Source organism: Cariama cristata, unplaced genomic scaffold, assembly GCF_000690535.1.
Source record: "Cariama cristata isolate BGI_N322 unplaced genomic scaffold, ASM69053v1 scaffold8886, whole genome shotgun sequence".
NCBI classification, from domain to species: Eukaryota; Metazoa; Chordata; class Aves; order Cariamiformes; family Cariamidae; genus Cariama; species Cariama cristata.
The window spans coordinates 101,178-127,843 of NW_009620392.1; the positions used below are offsets into that span (position 1 = coordinate 101,178).

The 26,666-nt window shown below is 36.7% G+C and overlaps 1 protein-coding gene across 1 annotated transcript in view; it reads right to left on the bottom strand.

Annotated features, from left to right (window-relative positions):
• Window positions 1–8,133, bottom strand: part of CNTN3 (contactin 3 (plasmacytoma associated)) — a 91,882-nt gene extending 83,749 nt beyond the window's left edge. Inside the window, exons 1-2 of the mRNA XM_009701612.1 lie at window positions 8,018–8,133; window positions 672–847 (exon numbers count right to left, since the gene is read on the bottom strand). Coding sequence (XP_009699914.1) covers window positions 672–847; window positions 8,018–8,085 — 244 coding nt within the window. The 5' untranslated portion in view covers window positions 8,086–8,133. The remainder of the gene's footprint in view (window positions 1–671; window positions 848–8,017) is intronic.
• Window positions 8,134–26,666: the final 18,533 nt, after the last annotated feature.

Genomic DNA, 26,666 nt, shown 5'->3' on the forward strand with positions numbered 1-26,666 from the left:
CCCCCCCCCCCCCCCAGGGTATTGACAGAACTCAGTCACAACATATAAATGTTGTGAAAAAGCTCATGAAGTTGTGAAGAAGTGAAATGGGGAGCAAGCCTAAAATAAACTTTAAAACATCTCAAGGCAGCATATGTGCTCTACCCAATCCAGCTGAAATATGAAACATTTCAGAGCATAGCTCACCATTTTGCACACTGTATGAGGAAAAAGGGTGTTTCTTGCTCTGTCAATGTAAAAAATATTAGCGTGGCAATTAAGGGTACAATGTTTTTATGACTCAGATCTCATTATGCTATAGAATGTAGAAAGCCTAACTTTTTTGCAACATTTGCGCCCCCCCAACTGTAACTACCTGCAATATAGCAAAGAAAGAGGTGTCTTAAAAAGTGGAAACACCTTCATTAAGTGAAAAAAATTGCATTCATCTTCCTTGACCTTTCAATTTTCTGAAAGTTATTCTTGTTCCTGAGGGCTAGCAGTCATCAGATGTCTGGTTTTGTTATTAATATTTACTAGGAATTCTTTTTTTTAAGAACAAGCACTGCTGAAGTAAGCCAAACATTTTGAACAGACTCACTGATGATACTTTAATTATCCAATAAATTACAGTCCATGTGCAGAATTAATCGGAAAATAATGCTCTAATAAATATGATCTTCCCAACTTACATGCAAATTGAAGCTTTGCCTTCCTGCTCAGAATTGTTCCAAATGAATTTGTGGCCAAACACTGGTATGTTCCAATATCCTGTTTTTTATGTGGGTTATTGATTGCCAAGCTGCCTCCAACCAACCTGTAGTGATAACTCATGGTAAGATCAATATCTGTGCCATTTTGCTTCCACCTTTGAGGGGAAAAAAATCAAATTATGCTTATAATTTACAGAGCCTATTCATATTTATCTTAAATAGTGTGCTGTAGCATACCTGTAATGATAAAAATGTAGTTAAATATCACAAAATTATATCATTTTTCACACAAGACTGCTTCTTATATCAATCTTAGTGATATCAATAATTCTGTTCTTTGAAAAATCTTTACTGCTTTTATGCTAGTCACCAGTGTTCATCCAAATGTCTACAAAAAGTAATTATAACTTATTCATACAAACTAAGTTATCCATCCAATTGGGAGTATGGTATATGCCTCAACTACAGCCACCTTATTTTTTATAATAGAAATGGTATCTGAACATGCTTTACAGTCCTTGCAAATGATATCATAAATTTGGTTACAAAAATGATTTGGAGATATAGATCAGGAAGGATTACGCTTCAGAGGACAGAGGAAAGCAGAGAGAGAAATTTTTATACAGTAAGTTTGAGACCGAGACTGATAATTTGACGAGGAAGATGCTGCTATTTTAAAACATGATTTATCCCTGTCAGTCCACTAAGTAGAAAATGAATTGTGTCTGCAACATTATGCAGCTATTTACAAATGTCAAAATAAAATTTCTATTTCAAAGAAAATAAATGTTATATGTTTTAAGAAGGGAAATTTTGTGGCTTTGTTAGTCACATAACAGTTGAATTTTCATTGTCCACATGAGGTCCAAAGGAAGAATAAAGGACCTCAGTCACTGACGTCTGCAAACTTCGGGCTTGTTAATGCCACACTTTAGGCTGTCAGTGATCCTAAAATTACATAACCACATATTTTATTCTCCTAATTTTATACCACAACTGCCTTTTCAACCTGTATCATTTCTGTTGACCTATGTGGGCATGATGCCTACCCCTCCATAGGAGGCAAAGACCACACAAGAGTTGCTAATGGCTCACTTTAGGTTTGCAGAAGGCTTTATGGCAGGCCTCAGAACAAGGGCAGTTGTCTCCTTCTTGATTATCTGAAGGATCACAGCAAAAAAAAATTCTATTTCTTGTTATTTACAGAGATGAACTTCCTGACAGCGTTGGTAGTTTCCACAGTTAATAAATTGAAGCAAACTTGCATCAGAACTGTATTCCTGGAAGATCTGACCTGGATATACAGCACAACACTTTACTTCTGTTACCCACAGACCTTTCTCTACACGATCAGACTGCACAGGTAGTTGTTCTTTTGGAGGAAGACCTTCACACTGTGCTGTGAAATGCAATTCTGTGTTCCAAGGGAGATCTTGACAAATATCCAAGTGAGGATCCTGACCTTTCAAATGGACACTTGTTGTTTTTAAAGATGAGTAATGACTGATTAAAATATGAAATCGATTGAATTCTGTGAACGAATTCTGGTAACATTAAATAATTTATCTGGGTCTGCCAATCGTTGCCTGCTCTTTCATGAATGCATCAACATTAAGAAATTTAGACATAGCAGTGGACCATCAGTAATTTTTCCTACCAGTTGCAGCTGATTTTTTACTTTTCTGTACCTCTGCTCCATTCCTTTATTATGTTCTACTTTAGCAGGTCTAGGTTTTGCTGTTATTTGGGGTATTTTGGCCTTTTTTTTTTTTTTTTCTTCAAAGATGTGCAAAATCTTAACTGATGCCCATCCATGAGCCTGTTCTATGAAGCAGTAGTCTGTATCAGTGTTAGGATTTTGCCTTATTTCAGGATTTGCATACGGTACACGCTGTCTAAATCTTTCCTTTTTCTAATACAGGACATTTTGGTATTTAGTTTGCCAGTTCTCTTTAATTTCAGAATCAATCACTGAAATAACTGCTGTCATCATTACATGGCTCCCAATTAAGATCTATAATTGTTTTTCAAAACAAATGCAAAGTTGTTGGCTTAGTTGCTGCAAATGAATTCTTCACAGTATCCCCATAATCATTCTAATCACCGTTGTACAATGATTATTAAACTTTGCATATGTATCAGGGCTCCATCTCCTCGTGTGGGCTTTTTCTTAATTAATATGTTTACATCACTGAAGAAAGTGAGAAAGTGAATTAATGAATTCATATGATAGACAATAATTTAATGACTTTGTGTGTTCTGCAGTATACTGTCTAATACAAAGAAATCTTTCAAGAATAGTTTTAAGAAAATTTTAATGTAAGCCTGTTAAGGCAGGGATCATCTACATATTTTTGTGAACATCTTCATGCAACCATTGAAAAATACTTTTCGTCAGTTATAGGAAATGTATCCTGGACCAATTGTTTCAGAACCTGAACTTTAAATAATCATGCTATATTCTGATGCTGAATACATTAGTTCCCTAGGAAAGTAAGACTTCTCAAATCATATTGATATGTCCAAACTTAAAAAAATCTGTGTGTTTTATGAATTCATAGAACAAATGATCATATTCTATTTGCTTCAAAAATTAACTTTTTATAGAAGACCAGTTATAAAATATTTCCAATAAATGCCTCATTAAGTTAAAGACTTTCAAAACACATATATATGTGAGACCTTTCCCTCTTCCCATCTTAATTTGAAGATTTCAAGCAAGAGGTAGTCTATTCTCTCTTGTTCTCTTCTTAAATTGTTACCAATTTATCCTAACATTCGAATATACCAACATACCACTATTCTTCCAAGCTGCTGGGTTATGTTAAATCTTTGATGCTGGACTTACTGGGAACTTCCTTCTAAAGTACACTGCAGTCAAGTAACTGATGTAAGGATAAACTTGTAATATGTGGTGATTTCCTTTTATCTATGCTACTTAATCAATACTTGTGATTTACTATTCAAATAGTCTCCATCTCCAAGCAAATAAAAATGAGGAGGAGTAGAATTTATTAATGAACATGAATATGTGAGTGACGTGTATTTACAATGCAACTGCAAATTATGCAATCTGTCTTTAGGGTAATATCTTAAAAAGAATTGTGGGAAAATAATATAATGGATTTCTATTGTATTTTCACACTGAAAAAATACTGATCTAGCTAAAAATGTTCAAAGAACACAGAAGCACACAAAACTTATAAAAATGGAGAAATATTAGAGATCTTTGCAGAATACAAATTTCTTAGGACTTGTTTGAGAAGTGTCAGTATGTTTCACTACCCATGAGTTGACTGTTAAGCTGCATACCCATGGGTTTCTCTGGTGTTTGGACTTCCCTTATCCTCTCTGAGTAGAATTTCTTCTGGACCATGTATCTACTGACACCATGACCCTGACACCTCTCCCTACACCCTGACCCATGTTCAAGTAAATCCAGCCAAACTGAGGAGATGGAGTCCTCAGCCTGGAGCCACAAATTCATAGAAAAAATCCAGGCATGAGGCACCTGGCTTGCAATTCAACCCTTAGACAGGCTGATAATGAGTTTCAGAGCAAGAAATTTGTTTCAGGGAGTTAAAACTGCTGTTTGGTCACCTACGATCTTTGACATTTTGGTAGGGAAAATTTTAACTTTTGACATAAGATCGTGATTTCTGCTAAGTGGATAATTAACCAGGAAATTTCCGATCACATCTGTAAGGATATTATACAGTGCTATGTAATGTCTAAGTAGCTACAATTGAGTCAGTCCCATTTCTATGATTAATGAATCTGGAAAGGAGTATTGTTCCATAGAAACTGTTTAGAAAAAGGGAACATTTTCTTTCAGAAGATATGACTTCTTTTTGGAAATGAAATGTGAAGGTGTATCAATTTCAGTGAAACTATCAATGTACAAATGTTGAAGCAATTAAGGAATTAGTAAAAGATTCCAATTAGGCAATGTGCAAATATTTTGGATAAATTCAGATGAAGTATTTCATTAATCTGTTTTACTTGCTTTTAAAAAAAGAGACATTTAAGACTATTTGAATTTTCTGCTGGAAGAGCTTTTTCTAGCTCTACAAGTAAAATCCTGGAAATTTTACAAAGCACACGTAGCCGCATCATGATTTTATACCAAAGTTGTCATAGCTAGAAGCTTTTAGTTGTCTAGATCTCTCTCTAATTTGAGCTACTTTCTGTGCGGATATATGCATATATGATTTAAAGAATTACCTCTTCCGTGTACTGCTATAATAAAAATATGTATTTTTTTAAGTCTTCATTGTGTTCTATGTTTCTTAGATTATTTGCATTCAAATGGAAATGTCCTGCCAATTCACCTGAGACTTTCTTGTGATTGGGAAAAAAAACTAGTATACAGTACTTCCATAGAGGAATAAAATAGAAAGATTAAAATTTACTAGCGGTATACAAGATGACAGAGGTTGAAGGCATTTTTAATTCTACTCCACTTTTGGAGCAGAATCTGCAATGAGTCAAGGGAGAGCATTTTAGTGAACAAGTACATTATAGCAGGGTTGTCATTTGTTTTTCAATGGTATGAATAAGATAAATATATTTTTAGTGTTACTGGGAATCATTCTACAATTTTATGCAGTGATTATAAACATATTTTATGTCATTTGCAATCATCGTAGACTTGGTGCTTCTGTTCCTCTCACTTTTATTTGTCCGTTGCAGTTATCTTCTGTGGTACTTTGATTTGTATTGAATTTGAATCTCTCTATCTTATTTTACTGCATCACGCTAAGTTATGCTGAAATGTTAATATATTGTTATAATGAATAATGCTTGTGCTGTCCTTGGCTTTCTTATTTATTTGTTCAATTGACTGCTCTCTGTGAAGATTGTTGGGGGACAAAAATCCTCAATTCCAAACCTGCACAAAAATGCTAGATTACGTGATTACTCTGGATACTGAATATAAGTTCAGAAAAAGAGTTAGAACTAAGCGCCTGAGATCAAACAGGACATGTCAAAATACTGCAGAGAACACTTGCTTGGTAGGCTCTAGGTGACTTCTTTATGTTTTTTTTTCAGTGTGGAGGAAGGCTAACTGTACTCAACTGAATGAGTGGAAGAAAACTGTGGAACTGTGATATGTTCATGGATAGGCTGTAAGTAGAAAAAGAAGTAAAATCCATTACTTAAATTAGTCGATGGTAATCCCTCAATCAACTATAACAGAAAAGCTTAAGTGCAAAAAAATTATAAATCTAATTTGAAAGGTTATGTTTATGTATCACCAACATCACACAGGGAAAAATTGAAATAGTGCACCTGATATTATAAAGAATTTTGACATTATAAAAAAAGGCATAATAGATGAAATTATATTTATCAGGACATTTATATAGATTTCCTAACACATGTAGTGATTTCAGAGATACTTCCATCCATATTTTTGTTTTCATTGTAATCAGATTTATAATCCCTGTTACTTCCAACAGTGTCCAGCAGGAAATCAGTGTCTCTCATTTTTTATTTACTTAGCTCTTATGCCTTCTTCAGTTCTATACTCTTCTGGCACTGTGGTTGTTAGACACATAGGATTTTGAAATGAAGTTGCAAAAAGTTACTACTATATTAGATGAGTCTATAAGACTAATGTAGTACACAATAAAATAAAAGTTTTAGGAAATGCTAAGCACTTTAACAAAAAGGTATTAATCAGCATATTTATTTATGTAAAAGATGCTAAATAGCAAATTAGCTTGTACGTAACTTTATGCCTGTTGTAGTGGTTCTGTGTTCCTGAATCAAAGAAAAACCTTCCAGTAGTCCTTGCTGTTCTTTTCCATCACTCAACAAAGGATATGATTAAAATTTCATACTGTGTTTGATCTATATAACATTGTTGGAACTTTAAATATATAAGCTCAATCCTTATCTGACAAAACTGGAAGTGGCTCTGGTGAAATCAAAGAAAAGTGCTGAAGACTTCCCATTCCTTTCAAGTCATGGTGAAAAGCTCCCAGGTTGTAACAGCAGCAGTGATAGTCTGTTAACTCCTAATTGACCTAGATGGTTCAGGATCCATTCCCAGATGTTGATCTTATCTTACTAGAGTACAATATGTCCTTATAGTGGAAAGAAAATAATGAAACTAATTAATGGATGGGTAGGAAAAAAGTGAAAGAGAAAATATGAATGTCAGGTGTATGATGGGAGGAGAGTTCGTAGCTCTCCTGCCTAATGAAACCTGCTGCCTCCACTATTTGTGCATACGAGGAGTCTGTGGTTGGAATACAAGAGTCAGTACTTGTTATCGGTCTCTGAGGAAGCTGCCTGTATAAATGGATGTGAAGCAGATGGATAGATGAACCGGAAGGACTTGAAGTTCATGACGTGAACTAACAGATGTTCGTGCTGAAAACAGGAAGAACAAATGGGATGGGAAATGGGTGAGGATTTCTACTCATAGGAAGAGAAGTTACACTGTGAAAAGGAGATAAAATATTCCTTTACTAGCACAGTATTTGGAAACAAATGAATACATGAAGTACGAAAGCCAAGTTGATAACTAGTAGTGGAACTTTACGGAGGAAACTGTTGTGTACACAATTAAAAGCTATTGAATAAATACTGTCTAAGTATTTGGTGGGACAAAATTTTCTTTCATGTCTTGCATGAATAATTTCTATTTATTTATTTATTTTCCCCCCAGACCATTATTTTCCCCATTCTTTTCTGAAGAATGCATACTGTCATTTTTCTTCCAGATTTCCAGCTTTTCCTCTTGTTAGACTCAGGTTTCCAGATCCTTGGTGCGACAAGCCATGTTTTAAATGATGAGTCCATGGTTATTGAACACTCAAACAATCCTGTGTACCAAGGTTTTATTAAGTGAGTCTACAGAGTATTGTAAGCTAGACATCAGAGCTGTGTCTTGCTGTTCCTCTAAATAAACACTATAAATATATACATGAAATGTTAGAACTAGAAATGGGTAAGGATGTTACTCTTTTGCTTTCCAAACATTTATTGATATGTGAAAACTTTTATCAAATACAGATGCGTAGCATTTCCATTTTTCCATTTTTCACAGCTGTTCTGTGGGTTCAGAAGTAATTTCATACGTTTTAAAATACTTTGGGGAAGTTTTCAATGATGTGCTTTCTTTTCCTGTGTTAATTTTCTTAACAGTAGACTAGCAAAACTATTTTTCCTTTATTCCTCAAATTTACTATACCTATGTGTACTCTCGCTGTGAGTGCTCAACACATTTTGAGGTATGTATGATGGTGTAAAACTGATTAAAACACAGTTAAAAGATTCACAGTGAGACAATACTTTTCCAAAGTTGACTTCACCTGTAGTATGGGAGAGGATATCCTTTAGCTGTACAGTTCAGTAGGATTTCTGGATTTGCTGAGCCCATGGAATAAATGATATCATATGGCTCTTGGATAAAAATAGGACCATGAAGGGTTTCTTCTCCTGTGAAAGAAAAACAATAATTTAAGATTAGACATCTTTAACGCATCCTTTCACATAAATGTTTTTTGATGTCCTTTGCTTTCGGTCAAAAGTTAAGGTCTGCTATTATATTCAGCAGAGAATCCACTTTCAGACATTTGGCTAGTAAGGAGGAAATATTTCAAGCCTGATTGATAATAAAATCGCATATCCCAGGTGTTGGTGATTTATTTTGCAAGTGACAGTGAAGACTAGCTTCTTTCCATATTTCCTATGGAAGCTCTATGGCCACCTATTAAATCTCCCCCATCTACCTCATACTTGTGCTTTAAATTGAGACTGGAAGAAGGAAAGGATGAAGTTGTGGCTTTCTGTGTTTGGCATTTCTACTTCCCTGCTCACCTGGTGAAGTGGACGTGTCAGCCTCACATCACCCTTTGAAAGACAGGTAATTCATTGACTGTGGCCAAACTCTGGCAGCACGGATGTTTTACTACGGTCCATGGGAGTGCATACCATGGGAGAGGGAGAGGGAGGGCCTCTAGCAGACCAGTAAATAGTTTCTGGATTGGGAGGTACACCATGGCGAGGTGGGGGTCCTGGACTTTCCTTTCCTCTGCCATTTGGCCTCTCTTTCTGGTGATGGGATCCAGAAGGTCACATCACAGTCCAAGGGAATCAGCCATTTCCTTCTCCTCTAACCCTTTGCATCCTTTGATACGTTACTTTGGTATACTTCAGCTGGGCTGGTTTCAGGGTTTGGTTTGGGTTTTTTGTTTTGGTTTTTATTTCCCTCTCATTTGGGCCCTTTTAAAAGAGAAGTAGCATTAAATAAAGGTTGATTATTCATCATTTTCACTAGAACCTATATTCTCCCAGAGATCTACAGAGTCTAATTTCAGCATGTAAACACAAGGAGGACAATAGGCATGTGGACTGGGATGGGACCCATTTGCTTCCTCAAAATCTCAGAGGTTCCCTCAAGAGAACCTCTTTCATGGAGATCAAGTGATTTTTTCACAACTATAACCGAATGCTAGTGACAGAACAAATAAATGATCCCAGATCCTTGAATAAAGTTTAGCAGTTGGACCATCTTCCTGTTCTCAGATGCCTTACATGAGTCCAAGAAACCCAGAAAGTTTGCAGTACAGTTACACAGCTGGGAAAAAGAGGTATTAAACCCAAAAACCTGGTTGTTCTACAGTTGTAATCTGGAAGAAACATAAATGTTGGCAATAATCATGTCTGATTTTATTCACCTATTTTATTTGCTTGTTGGTAACGAGAGAGGGAAGGTACAACCTACTTCCCAAAGGCCACTGCTTCAACCGCGCTTTGTGTCACCACTTCAGTCCCCAGGTTGCCAAGTGCAACCCTCTTCCTCGACAGCTCTGTAACTCCTGGAAGATTTTCTCAGCTGCTACAAACAGGTCTTGCTCTACTGATACCAGCAGAGCCTCCTCCTGCATCCCTAAAGATGATCAGCTGTCCTGATGCATTAACTCAGCGTGCACCCCCAGGCAACTCCCCAGGCTTCACCTCAGCCAGGTCAGCTCCGGCCACTGGTACCCTGTCAACCCAAGCACCTTCTGCAGGGCCATAAGCAAATGCACAGAGTGCACGTCAAAAATCAGATCATCCGTATCTACTACCAGCCCTATACATATTCATCTCCCTTTGTACTTTTCAACCACTTCAATCTATTTCCTCTATATTTTAAAAAAGCCAGATCAGCGTTGTTGTCAGCTTTCATCTTTTTGTGACACTTACTGATTTTCTGAGAGTCCTAATCCAGGAATTGCATGAATAATTCTTATCTGAAGTAATAATAGTTATTTTTTAAAACATTATTGATTTTTAATCTTTATTTCATATCTGAAATATTTTAACTAAACCAGAAAAGTTAACAACCCCATCTTTCTGGGAGTAAAATTGTTTTTTACTGATTAATGTAGTCAGACTTCTCTACTTCAGTGGATCTAAGGCAAAGAACATCTGGTAAAACTCTAGAGAGTGATGAACAAACGAATATGTTTTATACTTAAGCTTTTTTGACCAGAAGCCTTTTTAAGGATGGCATCTGATAATCACAATGTTTTCCACATATCTTAATTGAGATGCCCATTCCTATGTGTCTGTAGCCTGATTTACACTGTATATCCTATCCTTTGGAAACTCAGAAAGTCAGCCCAGCTGTGAGTGTGTTTTCATGAGCAGTAACTGTGAGAAATAGCCTTCAAGAGAATTGGAGTAAAATTCAACACAGCAGTCAAAAAAGATTGATTTGTTTTATACCACAATAGCTGTTTGAGTAGACACATCTCATTTTAAGAATATTTCATGTTATAAAGGATATAGCGTGGGCATACTAGAAAGAAAAAATACGTCCTCTCGGTTTAGGATATAAAGTAAGTCAGACTAGTAAAACGGCTGAGATGAACTAGTGGTTTGAAGACAAAATATTAAACTTGGCTGAGCATTATATATGATGTAATAAGTTATGTAACAGACCATAAAATGCAGTAAATCGCATAAAAAGTATCAAATTCCGTATATTTTTCGTTCTGTTAAACTTTGCAGACTATATGTGAACTTAGAGTAGACTCCAAATACTTCGTAACTTATCTATAACTGCTGGACATAGGTGAAAATCTCAGAAAATACAAAGCAAACCCAATGAAAGAAGCTGTTGTTCAGCTACATTCAAGACATGATAGGGCCTTGCTGTTTGCTTTCGGTGGGGTTACTCAAATATCTAAAGATAAGCATGTGTTTCAGCTCTTATCTCTGTCTAGAGCTTGAATTCTTAATTTTTTTATTCTTTATATTGCAGTTCTTCCAGTGGTCTTTAGTCACACAGCAAGATGCTGTAGGAAAAATAACTAACTCGTATCTTAGAGTTCCAACTTTTTGATCAGAAAGGTTACAGATCTCCCAGTATTGACCTAAGACCCCAAATCATTTTTCCTTTATTTCATACTTTCAGAATCAAATTATTATAAAGTAAATCAGAACTATTTCTATTTCTCATGGTAGTCTGTCTTGTTGTGGGGAAGTAGGGGAAAAGACAATTTGTTCAGCAAACCATGCAGAGCAAGGCAGAGTGGCTCTCAGAGATGGTGGCTGGATATAGTTAAATAATCTTTGTTTCTTTTCCTGCTACTCTTCTATTTTTAATCCCTTGAGAAATTTTAAGACTTCTTTTTTCACTGTTTCTACAATTGATTATTTGACTTGTCTTTTCTTTGGTAGGAATATTTTTTCCCTTGTGGGTTAATTTGCTTAGCCTGTTAGTCATTGTCATTACCTTCCCAGAACTGCCAGTGAAAAGCTTTTCTAAAGCACCAAAATGACCTAGGGATGATTGTTCCATTTTTTAAATCAACATAGCTGGGTGGGCCTAAAATTAACAGTGATGAGCTACCTGATATACACACAAATCTGTGATTTGGCTGATAAAAATGTGATTATTTTGGTAAATCTGGAATTAAATTCCCATGATGAGTTCTAAATGGAATTTGGACTCATTTGTCATTTGCAGACTTTTGAACATCTTAGTTCTTGTATCCTCTTTCAGTACCCTTAATACAGCCGACCCTTATCATGTCAAATAAGGACACAGTAGTTTATGTGTACCCTAACACCTTCTTTACAGTAGACACATCGCAGTTCCTATCACAAAAATATTGTCCATGGATTTTAGTAAAGGTGGCTTCATGCTATCATTTTGTTTTCTTTTTAATATCCTTTTCTTGCTGCCAGATCTGCAACAGAGAATAACACCAAATTTGTGAGAAATGATGTGCACTTTCAGAGCCAATGGTATACTACGAGTCCATCTCTCATTTATAGAAAAGGTCAGGCTGGTCATTTCTAATTTCCTGATGCATCTTTTTGCATTCCATATAGAGAATGGCCATATATTTCTCCTTGATTCTCCAGATTCAATACCAGTCACTATGATTTCTCCAGAGATACACATGACAAATGAATCTTTGTAGGACTGTTTACTCTTGTTAAGATTTAAATAATTCAGGTTTTTTTAATCTATTGAAATATGAATATTTGATTAAATGTATCATTTTTATACATAAAACTTGTCTGCAAATCCTCAGCATGGTGCTTGAAAGCAAATATAAACTCTTGTTATGAAATGTTTTATAAGAAGTTAAAATGTGTTTATTTATGATACCAAATCAGTTTGATCTCCATAAAGTCCATAATTATGCTAGTCTGAATTCAAATCTAATGTATGAAAATGAATCTACATTCCTTTATTCATTCTATGATATTGTCTTCAGCCAATATAGAGATTAACACAGCACCAATGGAAGAGGAGGAAGCTTTTTTTTTTTTGTAATTCTGTATCAGCAGAGGATATCACAGTGCTTTCTTCTCATTGCTTTATGGGCAACAATTAGTTATATTGGGCTATGATATTTATGTCAAATGTAGTCAAAGCGTTTTTGGTTAGTCACAATAAATATTTAAATGCTTATGCACTGTCTTATCCAGACAAAGAAAATGAAACACAAATCTGGAACCCACACTTAATCAACTTAATTTCCAGCCAAATCCTGCTCCCTGTTCTTTCTTGTTGTTTGACTCTGGCTGGCTTCATATTTAGCTGCTTATGGGGTATCCGCTCAACTGGAAATGCTAGGCAATACAGCCTGGGAGAAATTTAGGCTGGCCAAGCCATACAGCCTGAGAGCAATTTAGGCTGGCCAAGACCCAGTCGGTAGCACATGTATAGATAACTTAATATTGCAAACCAGGTGACTTTTTTTTATCGCTTTGCTACCAGGGATTTTTCTTTCTGTTATGATTTTTTTGCAAAGTGGGGTTGTAATTACCGTTACTCAAAACTCATCAGTAGTATCAGAGAAATTCTGTCTGGTGAAACTGAAAGCATCCTAGAAAAATCAAGCTCCGTTTGCAGAGAAAGACCACATAAGGCTTTATGTTTGCCTGTGTCAATCAGCTCCAAGTAGAGAAACTTGGAGAGAATTCATTGCTCAAGAACCAGAAACGTACAGTTCTGTTGGACTGAGAGCTCCAAAGGCTGCAGTATTTGCAGTTTCTGTAGTTATTTCTGTTGCCACAGTGTTTTGTGGAGCTGCTCAGAGATGAGGAGTCCTTTGTGCTGCGTGCTGTAGAACAAGTAGCTAGTGGTCTTGCATTGAAGAATCCCAAATAAGTGATGGACTAGGGCTGTTCCTTCCTCACCTGGACTCATGCAGTAGGCATGAAGGGGTCATGCTGCTGCCTAGGCAGGTATGTATGTGACATATCGGTGTATCCTTACTGAAGATCGTAAGAATAAAGAGGCCAGAATCATAGTAAAACCTGTACTCTAAAAAGCTTCTAAATTCAAAACTGCTATAATTCACATAAGCAAACCAGATAAGGAGGGATTTATCCAGGCTATTAAGTTCCAGCAAAGCTGTAAATTCTAGAGGTAGTGAGTTTCTAATGAATCTTTCTTAATGTGCCTTAGATAGAGCCTCATACCTGATCCAAAACATTAATATGACTTTATGGGCCAAAGCTGACACCTGATTAAGAGGCCTCTTTTAAATCAGCTTGATAGTAAAACACCTGTCAGTTCTAGCAAAAAGATGGGACAGGTGAGTTAGGGACTTCCTCCTTGTAATGACAGCATAGGTAGGAAAAATGTGAAAAATCCAAATGACTTCAAAATCTATTTAATTTTCTTCACATCTGATAACTTTAGTAAGTTTTAATTGGAAGAGGGGTGATTTATAGGGCCCACAGATTTTTAAATGTCATGGAGTCTTTCCCTGCAAGTAACATTGGGGCTTTTGACAGAATCCTGTCAGAAGCAGAACAGAATGATTATTTTCCTCATCAAAAGCCTGGACCAGGTAGCTCAAGGACTTTAAAAGGAGCATGACAGATGCAAAACGAGAGGTAATGGATGAGGCAGTGTTTGCTAACAGGAAAGTGTAAAGTAACGCACATCAGTTCAAGGAATCAGATATTAGCGCTGAAAGAGAAGATGGGAAAAGAAGAAGCAGAAAAGGGCCATGAAAGCATTCTGTACAGAGAAAAACAACTTGTCAGTACAACAGGCAGTGGGAGGCAGGCTCCCCTCCTCTCCCTCTCAATGACATTCAGTTCTCAATCAGAGAGAGAAGCAGGAGACATATACAGAGAAAGGGAGATTAGAAGAGATGTTATAGGTCTGAGCAGGCAGAAGCAACCTAAAACCTGTAGGATTTTCCCAAAGGGCCTTCAACTTTCATGTGTTTTCTCCCTTCAGACATTGATGCACAGAGCTCCAGAGACACGGGGCTCCTTTCAAGTTTCAGCTTCTATTGAAAATGTCAAATTAGGAGTAGTGGTGAAATTCCACATTGTCTCTGTTATCAAGCACCAAAACCAGAAAGACACTTAGCTAACTCTGATGTAGGGAGAAAGGTAGGCGTCAAGGAGGCACGCAGGATGAAGTCCTGGCCCTGCTGAAGTCAGAGAAACTCTCGGTAATGAATTGAAGCTTGGCGCTCGAGCCCAGGTTTTATATACAAAGCTGTCTATAAAATGACAGTCAACAGTGCAAGGCATTCCTTTAATCTGGGAAACAGTAGGCTAGCGATACCCCTTTCTCACAGATTCGAAAAATAGCGAGGGTAAGCAGATGAAAGGAGGCATAGCTGTGAACCTGCAATTTCCCAGCAGCGGGGTTGGAGCCGTCACCCCAGGCACCCACCTCGCTTTGTCCCCTCTTCCCGTACGTGGTGCGGGGAGCTTGCCTGAGGCTCACCTGGAGAACCACGGTCTGCACTTGAGTTTGAAGACGTAACTTTCAAGACTGAAATAGTTAGGGCTCCTCCAGACCTGGCAAACGGTACAGAAATGTTCAATGTCTTCAATGAAAACAATTCTGTATCCCCTAAATTGTATTCCTTGAAAAATTACTCGAATATTCCAATATTTGTTCTAATATTTAAACATGACCTTTGTGGTGGTGAAGGTAGGGTGATCTGAGGCTAATGGGGCAAGCAGCGCGCTCAGGTTATATACTAACTGCACATTTTCCTGAAGTACTTGGGTGTGAAAATAAATAATAAAAGTGTAAAATATGACTTTTTAATTACTAATATAACCAGCTGTCAGGATTGCCAGAATCTAGCATACAAAATTAGGGTGTAATGTATCACAGGTAATAATTAAGGAAGTATTATGCAAAAATGACCATATTATTGAATTACAAGCATTTTTTAGTGAAATACATATATTGATGAAAGATTTTGTCATAATCTGATACTTGAAGCATTTTTAAACTGTTCAATTATGATATCTAGTATTTTTCAAGATTTTGAGCTAACTTTCTATGAATATAATTGGGTATCAGTGAATTTATTACCCATCTGCATTTTGATCTAACAGATACACACATTCTAACTCCAAGATAATTAATGGTAGATCTCTAAATGCCAAAATGCGATGTTTCTCATAATATCGTACTGAGTATAGCAATCAAACTCTTCCTTCAGATTTACATGATCCTAACTGCATTAAGTACAAAACCAAAATATTCCCTAAAGATTCCAGACCAGAAGTTTAAGCTACAGTGAAGGAAAATTGCTCATAATTGATGCATTCTGGATAGCATTCAATGGAGCTTTACTGATTTACACTATTGGCTACAGATTTATGAGCAATTAATTGTGGAGATACATGTAAAGGCACGATGACCTGAATAGGTATAGGGGCTATAAATACACCTATGTGTGAACTGTATTAATAATGTGATATTTTATTTAAAAAAAAAGTGTGGGTAACAATGCTAGAATTACTAACTGTGCATGACTATTGGCTTTATGGAAAGATTTTCTGAAGACTTTTGTGCTACTGTGCAAGATGTAGACAAGATAAAGGAAGCCTTTTCATTTGTGCAGGTGATTTGTTTTATGTCATGAACTTGGGCATGTCCTTCAGATACAAAACTATTGTGTAACAGACATCTAATTATGGAGACAAATATCCACAATGAAGTTAGAGGGATGTGTCTTTATGATGTATAGTAATCCTGACGTGCACTCTTCTCAATGAAATTTCATTAGTTTTTGTGTTACTAGGCAAGATGAATAAATAATAACGAACCTTTTCCAATCTACTGCACAAGCATTTTGTTCACTGTAATTTCGGTTATAAGTGAGACCTAGATTTGATGACAGATACTGTTTGCTGCATTGTACTGTTGTAATATTCATTTGGCACTGTTGCCAAGCTGACTGAAGGCTTAATTCAATAATTTACAATACAGGAAAAGATAACAGCTAAACCATTTAATATCCTGCCAGTTAAAGAAATTCAGCACCTTGTTTCTCTGTAACTTTTTTGTGCAAAATATAACTGTGCTTTACTGTCTTAGGAGGATGGTGATTAATTAAACTCAGATAATTTTTGCCACTGTTAGTGTTGATCAGCTCTGGGTTTTCGTGTAAGGACTCCAAAACTCTGTTGCAACTATTGATAGATGTGGAGAGGAGGAGTGAGTGAAGCACTTCCTTGAATAAGCATATAACAATATGGCAAGCTACAGTTCTGTTTATACTCAAAATGGAAAAAGAGATTTGTGAAAATTTCTTCCAACCTTTAAGCTCCATTTCAGACCCATTTCAGTCCTTTTATTAAGCATCTTGCTTTGCAGCCCTAGGCTCCCATCCAGGCACTCTGGAGACAGAGGGAGACAAAAGGGAACTGCTCCATCGCCTCCTTCCTCAAGATCCTAAGTAAGTCTAAGGGGAGGAATAGCTCTGTCTCTCTTTTCTCCCTTTTTCTGTCTTAGGATAAACCATTGGAATGGTTTCAAGGTGTTAGACTGAAATGCCTTACTCCTCTGCCCCACTGTTCTTGGCTAGCCTGAGGTATCTGGGACAACCAAGCCTTTTAATCTTCAAGTTCATTTACTCAAATCTTTACCATCTTTCATGGCACTTCTCTTCCTGCCCCATGGCAGAAAGACTTGGGGAATCTGTTGGAAAAATACTGATCAAATACAACTGAATTTACTAGGACACTTTTTTTTTTATTTATTCCCTGGTATGACTCTAATTTCAATGTAGAAAATATGCAGCAGCCTGATGAATGATAAGTTTGGCTAATATTTTTATAGCTGGTAGTAGATACGGTTTCATGCTTCATCAGTTTTTTCTTTTTCTGTGTAGAGACTATGAGCCAAAGTGCTTTGAAGTCGGTGAAAGCCTTTCATAAACTTCAATGGGCAATGGATAAACCCATACTGAACAAAGTATAAGCAACTGATGCTCCATTTTTTCTTAGTCTTCTCCGTGTGTGAAACACTGTACTATGTAACATATATTTATCCTATACTTATGTATGTATATAAATGTATAGTGCACATACATCCTTACAAGCAATTACACACGCACACACACGATGCAGGGCAAGAGGAAAGAGATCAGCTAAGAACATCTCTTTGCTCTTCCATTTATATTGACTGCATACTATGTACAAAAATTATAATTGGTGTACTAAATACTTTGATGTTTGAAAACTGTACCAATTCAATGTGCGATAGCTACTGGGTGTTAATGACTGCTGCATTATTTTCAGGCAGATACTTAGCAGCAAAGATCCATCCACATTGAAATGAAAAAGAAATGATGAAAAAGGTTAGTCTGCAAATAGTTTAAATATACTAAAGCAAACGATGTTCCTCTCTTGTTTCCAGAGGGCACACTTCGTAATTCCCATTTATGTTCAATAGGAAACTTGTCGTAATGTGAACTAGTATTTTGGGTTTTGCAGTGTTATGAGTCCCAGACCTTGTAGAAAACTAGATACAGTCACTATTACGGGAAACTTAAAATGCAGGTGGAACTTTAAGCTCTGTGTACATGTTATTTAAATTTTGCTTATTTACTTTGAATAACGGGAATGAAATGGCTGCTTCATAGACGTTTGCTTTTCCCACTAGGGCTTAAATAACAGGCATCAATAAAGCTAGTCAGGAACTAGCTGTAAGAACTTCACATCAGAAATTATTTTTTATGCAGATAGAAATGTTTATATTCTGGAATAACGCTTAGAAATAATAGAGAACATGAAGATAACAGAAAAACCTGTGGAGAGAATTTATTTTTCTAGTCCAAATTACTACCACGGCAAAATTCCTTAGGACACAGGAAGATCTGATATAGAAATTTCAGGCTGCCACCTGCTTCTTGGTTTCAGATGATTGATAACTTGGGAATAAAATCTTGGAAAAAGAATCATCTTAAGCAATGACCCAGGCAAGATTAAAAAGGTCTTTGTTTTCTTACATGAAATTGAAGAAGAATGCAACAGATATTGATCAGATTTTAAACCTCAGGCAGACCCTGATTCAAATTGGATTATTCAGGCAAAATATCGTTGAAATATTTATCGTATTGACTGACTGATTTACATATGCTTGTCATTACAATACTGACTTCCATTTAGTAGATTGAAACTAAATTTGGAACTTAAACCTAAACAAAAAATTGGTCTTTCTTGACCAAAACTCAGTCTATTGCAAAATTAACTATTGGCCAATGAAGACACTCCAGGGTCGAGCAGAAACATCTCTTTGCTTTCCCTTTTAGCCCTTTGCATTGCCATACAAATAGAGACCTTCTGCCTGGCACGTGGTGATCGGCACGCTTCTCTGCTCCCAGGGCACTTGACTTAATTGTGTCCACTATCCTGACCAGAAACATCATCCCAGTTCAGCTCTGCTTTGGGCATTGTGTGCAGCGTAAAAGTAGACGAATATGCAATACAAGATTCAAGCCATGTGCCATCTCTGCTCCTATGCTGCTCTTTAGGTGTCTACTTTTGGCTGACTGTCATGCAACCAGTTGGATGCACCTTTAGTCTGAGTCAATAATGGCTGATTTGATGAGATGTACTTCCTTGTGCAGCATCACCTGCAGATCTGCCTCACCCTTAGAATATTTATGTTTAATTACTATTTTGGCATCCTGGCAAAAAAATTCACAACTGTCATAAGCAACAGAAGGGAAATAGTGATTTAAATAGTCTGTATCGCAGAAAAGCTATGGAACATAGCTTTACCATTAGACACCTACTGTATTTCAGAAACCTGAGGAAAACACTGAGGTGCAATAGCTCCCCATGAAAGGGCATCATAATCCTCTATTGTGGAAAATATTAGGCAACCAAAATATAATTAGCGTTGTATATTTTGTTATCATGTCAAGCACTGAAAGCTCCGAGGCACTTTTAAAATAAATAGACTAAACGGAGATAAATGAAACTGAACTCTGCTAAATATCATCAACTAAGATCTGCTTTATTACTGGCAATTAAACAGTGAAAGTCAAAACACAAGCTATCATTATCACTCATTGATTAAAAACCAGTTAGAACATTGCATTTCGAACTAACCTACCGCTTTGCTCGTTATGCATTTCAGCATGGGCAACAGCACAATATTTCAGAAATAATTAGGAACACAGCATAAGCGATCAGTGCTAATGTCCTTGAATAAAATTGCCAAAGCAAATGGTTATAGATCAGCCAAAAGACACTATTTGAAGCCATCATCTTTTGTGACTGTTTAATATCTTCATGATGATCTTTTTCTGAGCAAACACAAATGAAGTTAAAGTCTTTTCAGTAATGGCTTCCTAAAATTTAGCAGAAGCCAGAAACAGAACTTTGTGAATGCTCATTTTTTTTGGAAAATAACTGCTAGCAATTGAGTTGCTCAGGCAATTTCTGTCTTGAGTCTCTGTTTTAAAGGAGCTAATATCAACATTTCTGATGTATGGCAAGCTGGGAATGTCTCACTGTCAAATTACTGTTCTTTTCCATTCGAGTAAAAAATGACCTTTATCCAATCTATTCTCAAAAAAATGACAGTGTAAATAGCAAAACAAAACCCTACTGAAAGGAGAAAAAAAAAATACAGGCTGACAGGGCTGTGCTGAAATTCTGCTTTGGAGCAGAGAAAGGGAAGGATTCAGCAGGCAGGGTTGATCTGACCAAGGCAGAGCTCGGAGCCAGGTGGACATGAAGTAGAAACGTTGCTGGCCTTGTCAGCAGGCTGAAAAACCGGAGGAAATTTGGAAAAGTGGAGAGATCTACCATCATAACTTTAAGGCAGTGCCTTTCCCCTTCTGACGTCAATGTTTGACGTAATTTCAACACTCTACTGTTATAAACAGCAGTAGTCCAAAACACAGATTTCTTCAGCTGTCCCTGTTAATTCTTCCTGAGGCACCTACTCCAGAGAAAAGCCCGTAGAGCGTGGGATGATATGCCCCTTGGGGAGATTTTGTATGATTTGTCCTCTTGTGTCTCTTGTGCATATGTTTCCAGAGGGAAACCAGAACCAGAAGTGCTTTTCATAAGCAGACACAAAATATCCCGTATCTCTGATACCTGCTCAATCACCAGTGCTGGTTTAGCTGGCTGATATCTCATTACTCTCTTAGCTGCTTCCTTTCATCTCTGCTATCATTATTTGTTGTAATCTGGCAATTTTAAGAAACAGGAATGATTTATCAATAAAAGCTATTTCTATTTTCACCTAGATCTTAAAAGCTGTAATTTCAAATCAAGTCTTTGCTTATGTTATCATCAAAATTATTTTGCAAAACCATTTTTCCAGCTGGGATTTACACTGATCCCTCTATGCTACCGTATTTAATGCTTAGGGCACACTTTGGTTTACACCCATTATTTCATTTAAACTGGCTGTTTTTCAAGAAGCTCACAAAAACTAATCTAAGCCTTATGCCTTCCCCACACCTGGAAACCTTACAGAAAGGATAGCGTGAGTGCAGGCAGAAGAACTGAGTCTAAGCTTAGGACCTCCTTACCCTTATCTCAGTCCATTGAGTTCTCTGCAATTTTGTACAATTTCACTGCTTGGGTTGGAAACAGAAATAGAGATCAGGCAATCTACATTCTGATGGGAGCTTTAGTGCGCGGACAATAATGAAATGCAGGGAAAACATTTCATATCTATTACTTTTTGGTAATTTTTCTCTAATCCATAAATCACAAAAATGCTGTAATTCTGCAGAAATCTTGCATACTTGGATTGCATATTTTTCCTAGCAACAGTAGGAACTGATAACAGGCTACTAAATTGCTGCTTAATAAACCACTAAATGAGTGCCATCTAAGATAACAGGGCATTAAATGACGACTGTTCAGGGGAAAAGTAGAAGTGCAGAAAGAACTGCAAGAGGACTCTCTGCAAAGAGGGAAATTGGATTAGTCACCTCATCTATGCCAGTGGTGAAATTCAAACTGAAGCAGATTTTTAAAAAAGGAAAGTGGTTTGATACCATAACGTGCCACAGGAAGAAGTACACTCAATGAGAGAGCTGCTTCTCATCACAGTGAACTTGAGCTGGGGCAGAGAGTATTTCGACTATACTCAATCAATATATTATGTGGGGATAATTTCAGCAGTAAAATGTAATAAATACAAAGACAAATTAAAATAAAATGCAAAGCTAAAATTCAAAAAGCATTACATAACATAAAGATGGTATTATAAATAAAAATAAATCAAAAGAGGTAGAGGTGTTGGAGAATTTCAGGTTGTAAAGACAAAAGGCCAGATGTTACTTGAATTCAGGCTCTTGATGCCCTGATTTCAGTGGGGTTTAGGTATTTAAGTACCTGTTCTTCCCATGAGGGTTAGGGCTCTGATCAAAACCAGTGGAAAGACATCATAGAGGTCTATGAGGTACTGCTTTGTTTCAGTCCATACATCACAGTCTGGTGTCATCCATCTACAGGAAAGGTTGTCCCGGAAGGCTAAGAACATATTTGCTTGACTTGTAGTAGTTGGAAAATCGTATCATCTTGACTGATACCTAATGTGTCTGCTGTGTAGTATCACCAGTAGAGTTATGACAAACCGTCTGAAGGCCATATTTCTGGGGAATGACATAATCAATGATAGATACTGCTCTAATTTAGATAGGTTTAGAGTGCAGAGTTTTAAAGGAAAGAAAGGAGGGTATTACATGTTTCCTCTCCTCAATAATTGCATCCGACTGAATTTACAACACGTCTTGTTTTAACGCATTTATTTTCTGCATGCTAGTATTTTCACGTATCTGTTCTCTTGAAAATTATATAGACATTTTAGTAAAATGTCAGTACAGTATAACATATTGTTTTATTATTTTGACCTGCAGTGAGCGTCCAGCTTTGGGCTGACAAAAGCACTCTTTTCTCAACTTCTCCCCATAAATTAGCTATGTATATGCACAGTGCACTATACATATATTAGACTGTTACATAAAATCTTGAATCGGGTTAGGTTTCCTTAAAATATATATGAATTTCAGTTGATTTTCCAAATCATATTGTTTAGATTTTAACCAAAACTGTAAACCCAAGCTATTTTAAGGCATAAAATGCAAATCAGGCTGGATTCTGTTCACGGGATTTCATTCTTTTCCATACAAATGTTAGGTGTTTACCTTTGAGGTCAGTCTTGATCTGTAAAACACAGTAATGTTTAAAAAAATTTAAAGACCTGGGAATTTAACTTGTGAAGGAATTAAATTCAAATCTTTTGATCTGCAGCTCTTTGTCTCTGGATGTGTTCAAAGATTGTAGACATGCAGGTTATTTACGTGAAAGCTTACGCAGCTCCTAAAGCTGTACTTCCGTACATCTCCAGAAGTTATCAATTTAAACATTATGTCATAGAAAACCTTGCAAATAGATGTGGAAACAAAAATTGATCTAGAATCCAGATAAACTTCATGTGGCTTCAGATTTCATAAGGGGTGGTTATTTATGATTTATTATAAAAGGAAACTTCCAAGAGCAATAATAGAACTGGGTTTATTGTTTGCTTTTTGTGCTTTGAAACGTGTTTTAACAACATGGAGGTGTTCCTGGTCCCTAGATCTCACTGTGCACCTTTAGTGACACGTGATTATTTTTAGACTCTCTAAAAAAGAGACATTGCTGTTGCCAGTCAGCAAGCCTTGCAAGTCAGGGGCATCACTGGGAATAAAAACTATTCAATTTGTAATCAGGTTGATATGATATTAAGGAGATGTAGGTTTTTTAAGGCAAATTTGTGGAGTATGTGTGCACCACCATTTTAATTGCAACACCACATACAATTTGGTATACTGTCACCTTATCTTCAGGAGAGACTGGGGGTTAATTTAGTGAAAACAATAAATGTAGACTAATTAGAAGATGACAAGTTATAGCTGATAAGGTCATTTGTCAGACAAATATGAATTCAATATCTATTGCATAAATGACTACATTTTCTCTGGCCTAGAGCAAACTATTTGTGCTTTGCAAAACCACAAGTGTTTACAAGAAAGACATGGAGAAAACTCTTTTATTTCTACTACATTCAGTGTAAAGCAGAATAAATCTAATTAGAAACAGTAGTTGGAGGTATAATGCTATATTCTGATTTAAGTTGCATTATATCATCAGTGATTTCAGTAGCTTTAGACTAATATGACTGAAATATGAATCTGATTAATGCTCAAGAAGACATTACTAGAGATTAACCCCTGTATTTTTTTTCACATTGCCTGTACCGGTATACATTTTTTTATAAGCTGTAGGAAAAGTAGTCAATCATCAAAAACTATTTGGCATAAGTGTATGAAGTGAGACAATATTAGAGGATGAAGAAATTGCATTCCATAAATCACTTTTGTATTGGTGGGAAGGCCATCTTAGCACGTGAGTCAAAGTTTGGATAGATTTTACTCTAAACTGCAAAGACGTTTTCCAGGAGGAGTTCAGGGCACAGTCTACGAGATGGAGACCGTCCTGCGATTTGGGAGGAGTGGCAGTCTGGATATCTGTTTGGGCATTGAAACAACATACAAATCTGTCCAAGAAGACACAGGAAAGGGGAAACCGATTCCGAAGGAAAGCATACTGTGATTTTATAACATGTTTCTATTTTCTGAGACAGTTCTCCCAAATGATAACGAGCTTTGCATCTGCTTTTAAGGAAATCCAGTGGCAAACAGTATACCCATACACAAGCTCAATGCTGGTAGAGCTGGGAGGCGATAGGAAGGAGAACATCCCCCACATGGGTTAGATAAAAGAAAGGTGAAGGTGCTAACAGAGCGAGCCACCCTTTGCTTTTGCTCCTCTCGGTGGGCAGGCACCGGCAGCAAAACAGGGGGCTCAGGGTGACATTGCCAGCGGGTGAGATGTGACTTCAGTCCAGTCTGTGTGTGCTTGTAACAGCACCGGTAACTGCAGCTTTCTTGGTGTTGTCTGCTTAAATCAGAAATGCAAAGGGACTAATGGAGATACGGAAATCAAATTTTACATAACTATGGCACTGCTGTGCACATGTAAAGCACAAGTGTGTGCACATCTGTGTGCAGAACAGCTCCAGCATAACAGTTTCAGTACAAATAACTGCTATCTTTTCACACCTTTTTACACTCCACGAAAATGACTACAGAATGAATTGCAGAGAAATAAACAGTGTTTCTGCTTTTCCTGGATCTGTGTGAAATGTTTGCAATATACAGAATACGTCAGATGTCCTGTCACTAAAAGAGAATCATACAGACTGTAGACACACATCAATGAGCCCCCTAGCCATTAACAAGAGTTTTCACTAATGACTCAAGAACGACCAAGAACATGTCTTCTGCTTGTTTGGGAGCAAAAGTGAATAACATTCCCAGGTGAATAACAAAGTGATGTTGCTTATTCAGAGAAAATATTATCCCAAGAAATAGTATGACATATCTGATCTTATAGACAAGTATTTTGTGAAGAGAAGAAATTTTAAAGCTCTGGTGACTTTCCTTGCTGATATCTTGAATAGCTGGATTACTTCAGTAATCTTTCGCTTTTCCCTCAAAACCCTCCTTCTTCTTTTGAGCCCAGTTTGGAACCATCAAGTACAATTATTCTATTTCTAAGGACTTCCAGGGCTGCAGTGAAATGTGCATTTGTCATTACAAAAATATCTTTGTCCATGAGAACTTTTCATTCCTACCGATGGCAGCTCACACCATGGCAAAGCTCACAGGAGTCTTGATTAAAAGACCAGACTTACATAAGTAGAAATGAATGACTTGCAGGTAATTATAGCAGGCTGAAAAGCAGGAGCATGATGTTTGGAGCTAAACAATGTCACAGATAGTGCTTTAATTAGCAGCAAAAGTGATTTAGCAGAGTAATATTCTAATACCAATTCAATTGCTACAAATTATTAATAACAATAAGCACAGAATAACCAAGATCTGCTAACTATGAGATGCAATATCTGTCAGAGGAAAATATAATGCCCTTTTAATAATGAGATTGTAATTAGAATAGAACAATAAAGCATATATTAATATTGAACAAAGGACAAAATACCATGGTATTATGCTATGCAGGAGGAAAAAAGATATCTTATCACCAAAATTTTAAAAAGGTCTAAAATTCAAATGTATAAAAGTAAAAGCACAGAGGTTAGGATTAAAGTCTATAAATTTACCTCTTGCTGCAAAGCTAGTAGGACTTTAGATGTCTTTCTCCTTAGGCTGCTCTACTAGGACAAGGATTATCCCCTCCAGGCCTGGCACAGACGAAAGGAAACCAAGAGACCCAGAGAAGTGGGGGCTGCCAGTCTCCTGTGTGCCTGAAGTCTATCCCCACATTCCAAAGTTGCCCTCTTACTTGCTCCTTTCTTAACTCCTGTAGAAGAAGCCATAGAGAGCCTTATCTCTCTTTGGATGCTAATTATGATAACTATGCCATCATCTAGAGCAATTGCTAACATAAATCCTGAAATGGTAGGTGTGGGGTTTTTCTCCAGTTCCTGAAACTGTGCAATTACATGGGAATTAAACATTGCTTTTAGTTTTGTTTTTTTTCCGGTTGTTTGGGATTATTTTATTTTTTATTTTTTTTTTAATAGAGTTTAACACTGAAGTTTAAGGAAAGAATATAGAAAAGGGGAGTTCTGGAGGATGAAAAACAAATGCAAGGTAAATAAAAAGAATCTATTTGCATTATTATTTGACTGTTCAGGACTATATTCTAGTCTCATGGAAAATGTGTACTTGGCCTGTGATTTTGATTGTGTTTGGAGCTCATAGAGCCAAAACTAGGAAAACTATAGAATCTGAATGTAGTAAGACCAATGAGAGGACTGTTTTACAGATGGTATAGATGTAATAGCTTCAGTCAAAGAATGGCTCATTGCTATCTCATGTATTCTCATTCATTCAGCCCCTACACATGGCCCCACTAGACTAATCCATCCATATTTTTCTCAAATTACAGATCAGCATGTGTCTCAGAGCTGGCTTCCCATACACATGCCAGCAAGCAATTTTAGTGGTAATCACAAGAGTTTCTCTTCCAGATAGTCATGAAAAAAAGCCTCACATCCCTAAGAGGTTTATTTTTGTAATGTAGGCACGATAACCACAGCCTAAATAATACTGTGTGGTTTGAAATTACTCTGTGAGCTCAAACTCTGTGACAACCACATTTTCTGTCCCAGGCAAGTGCCAACGATAA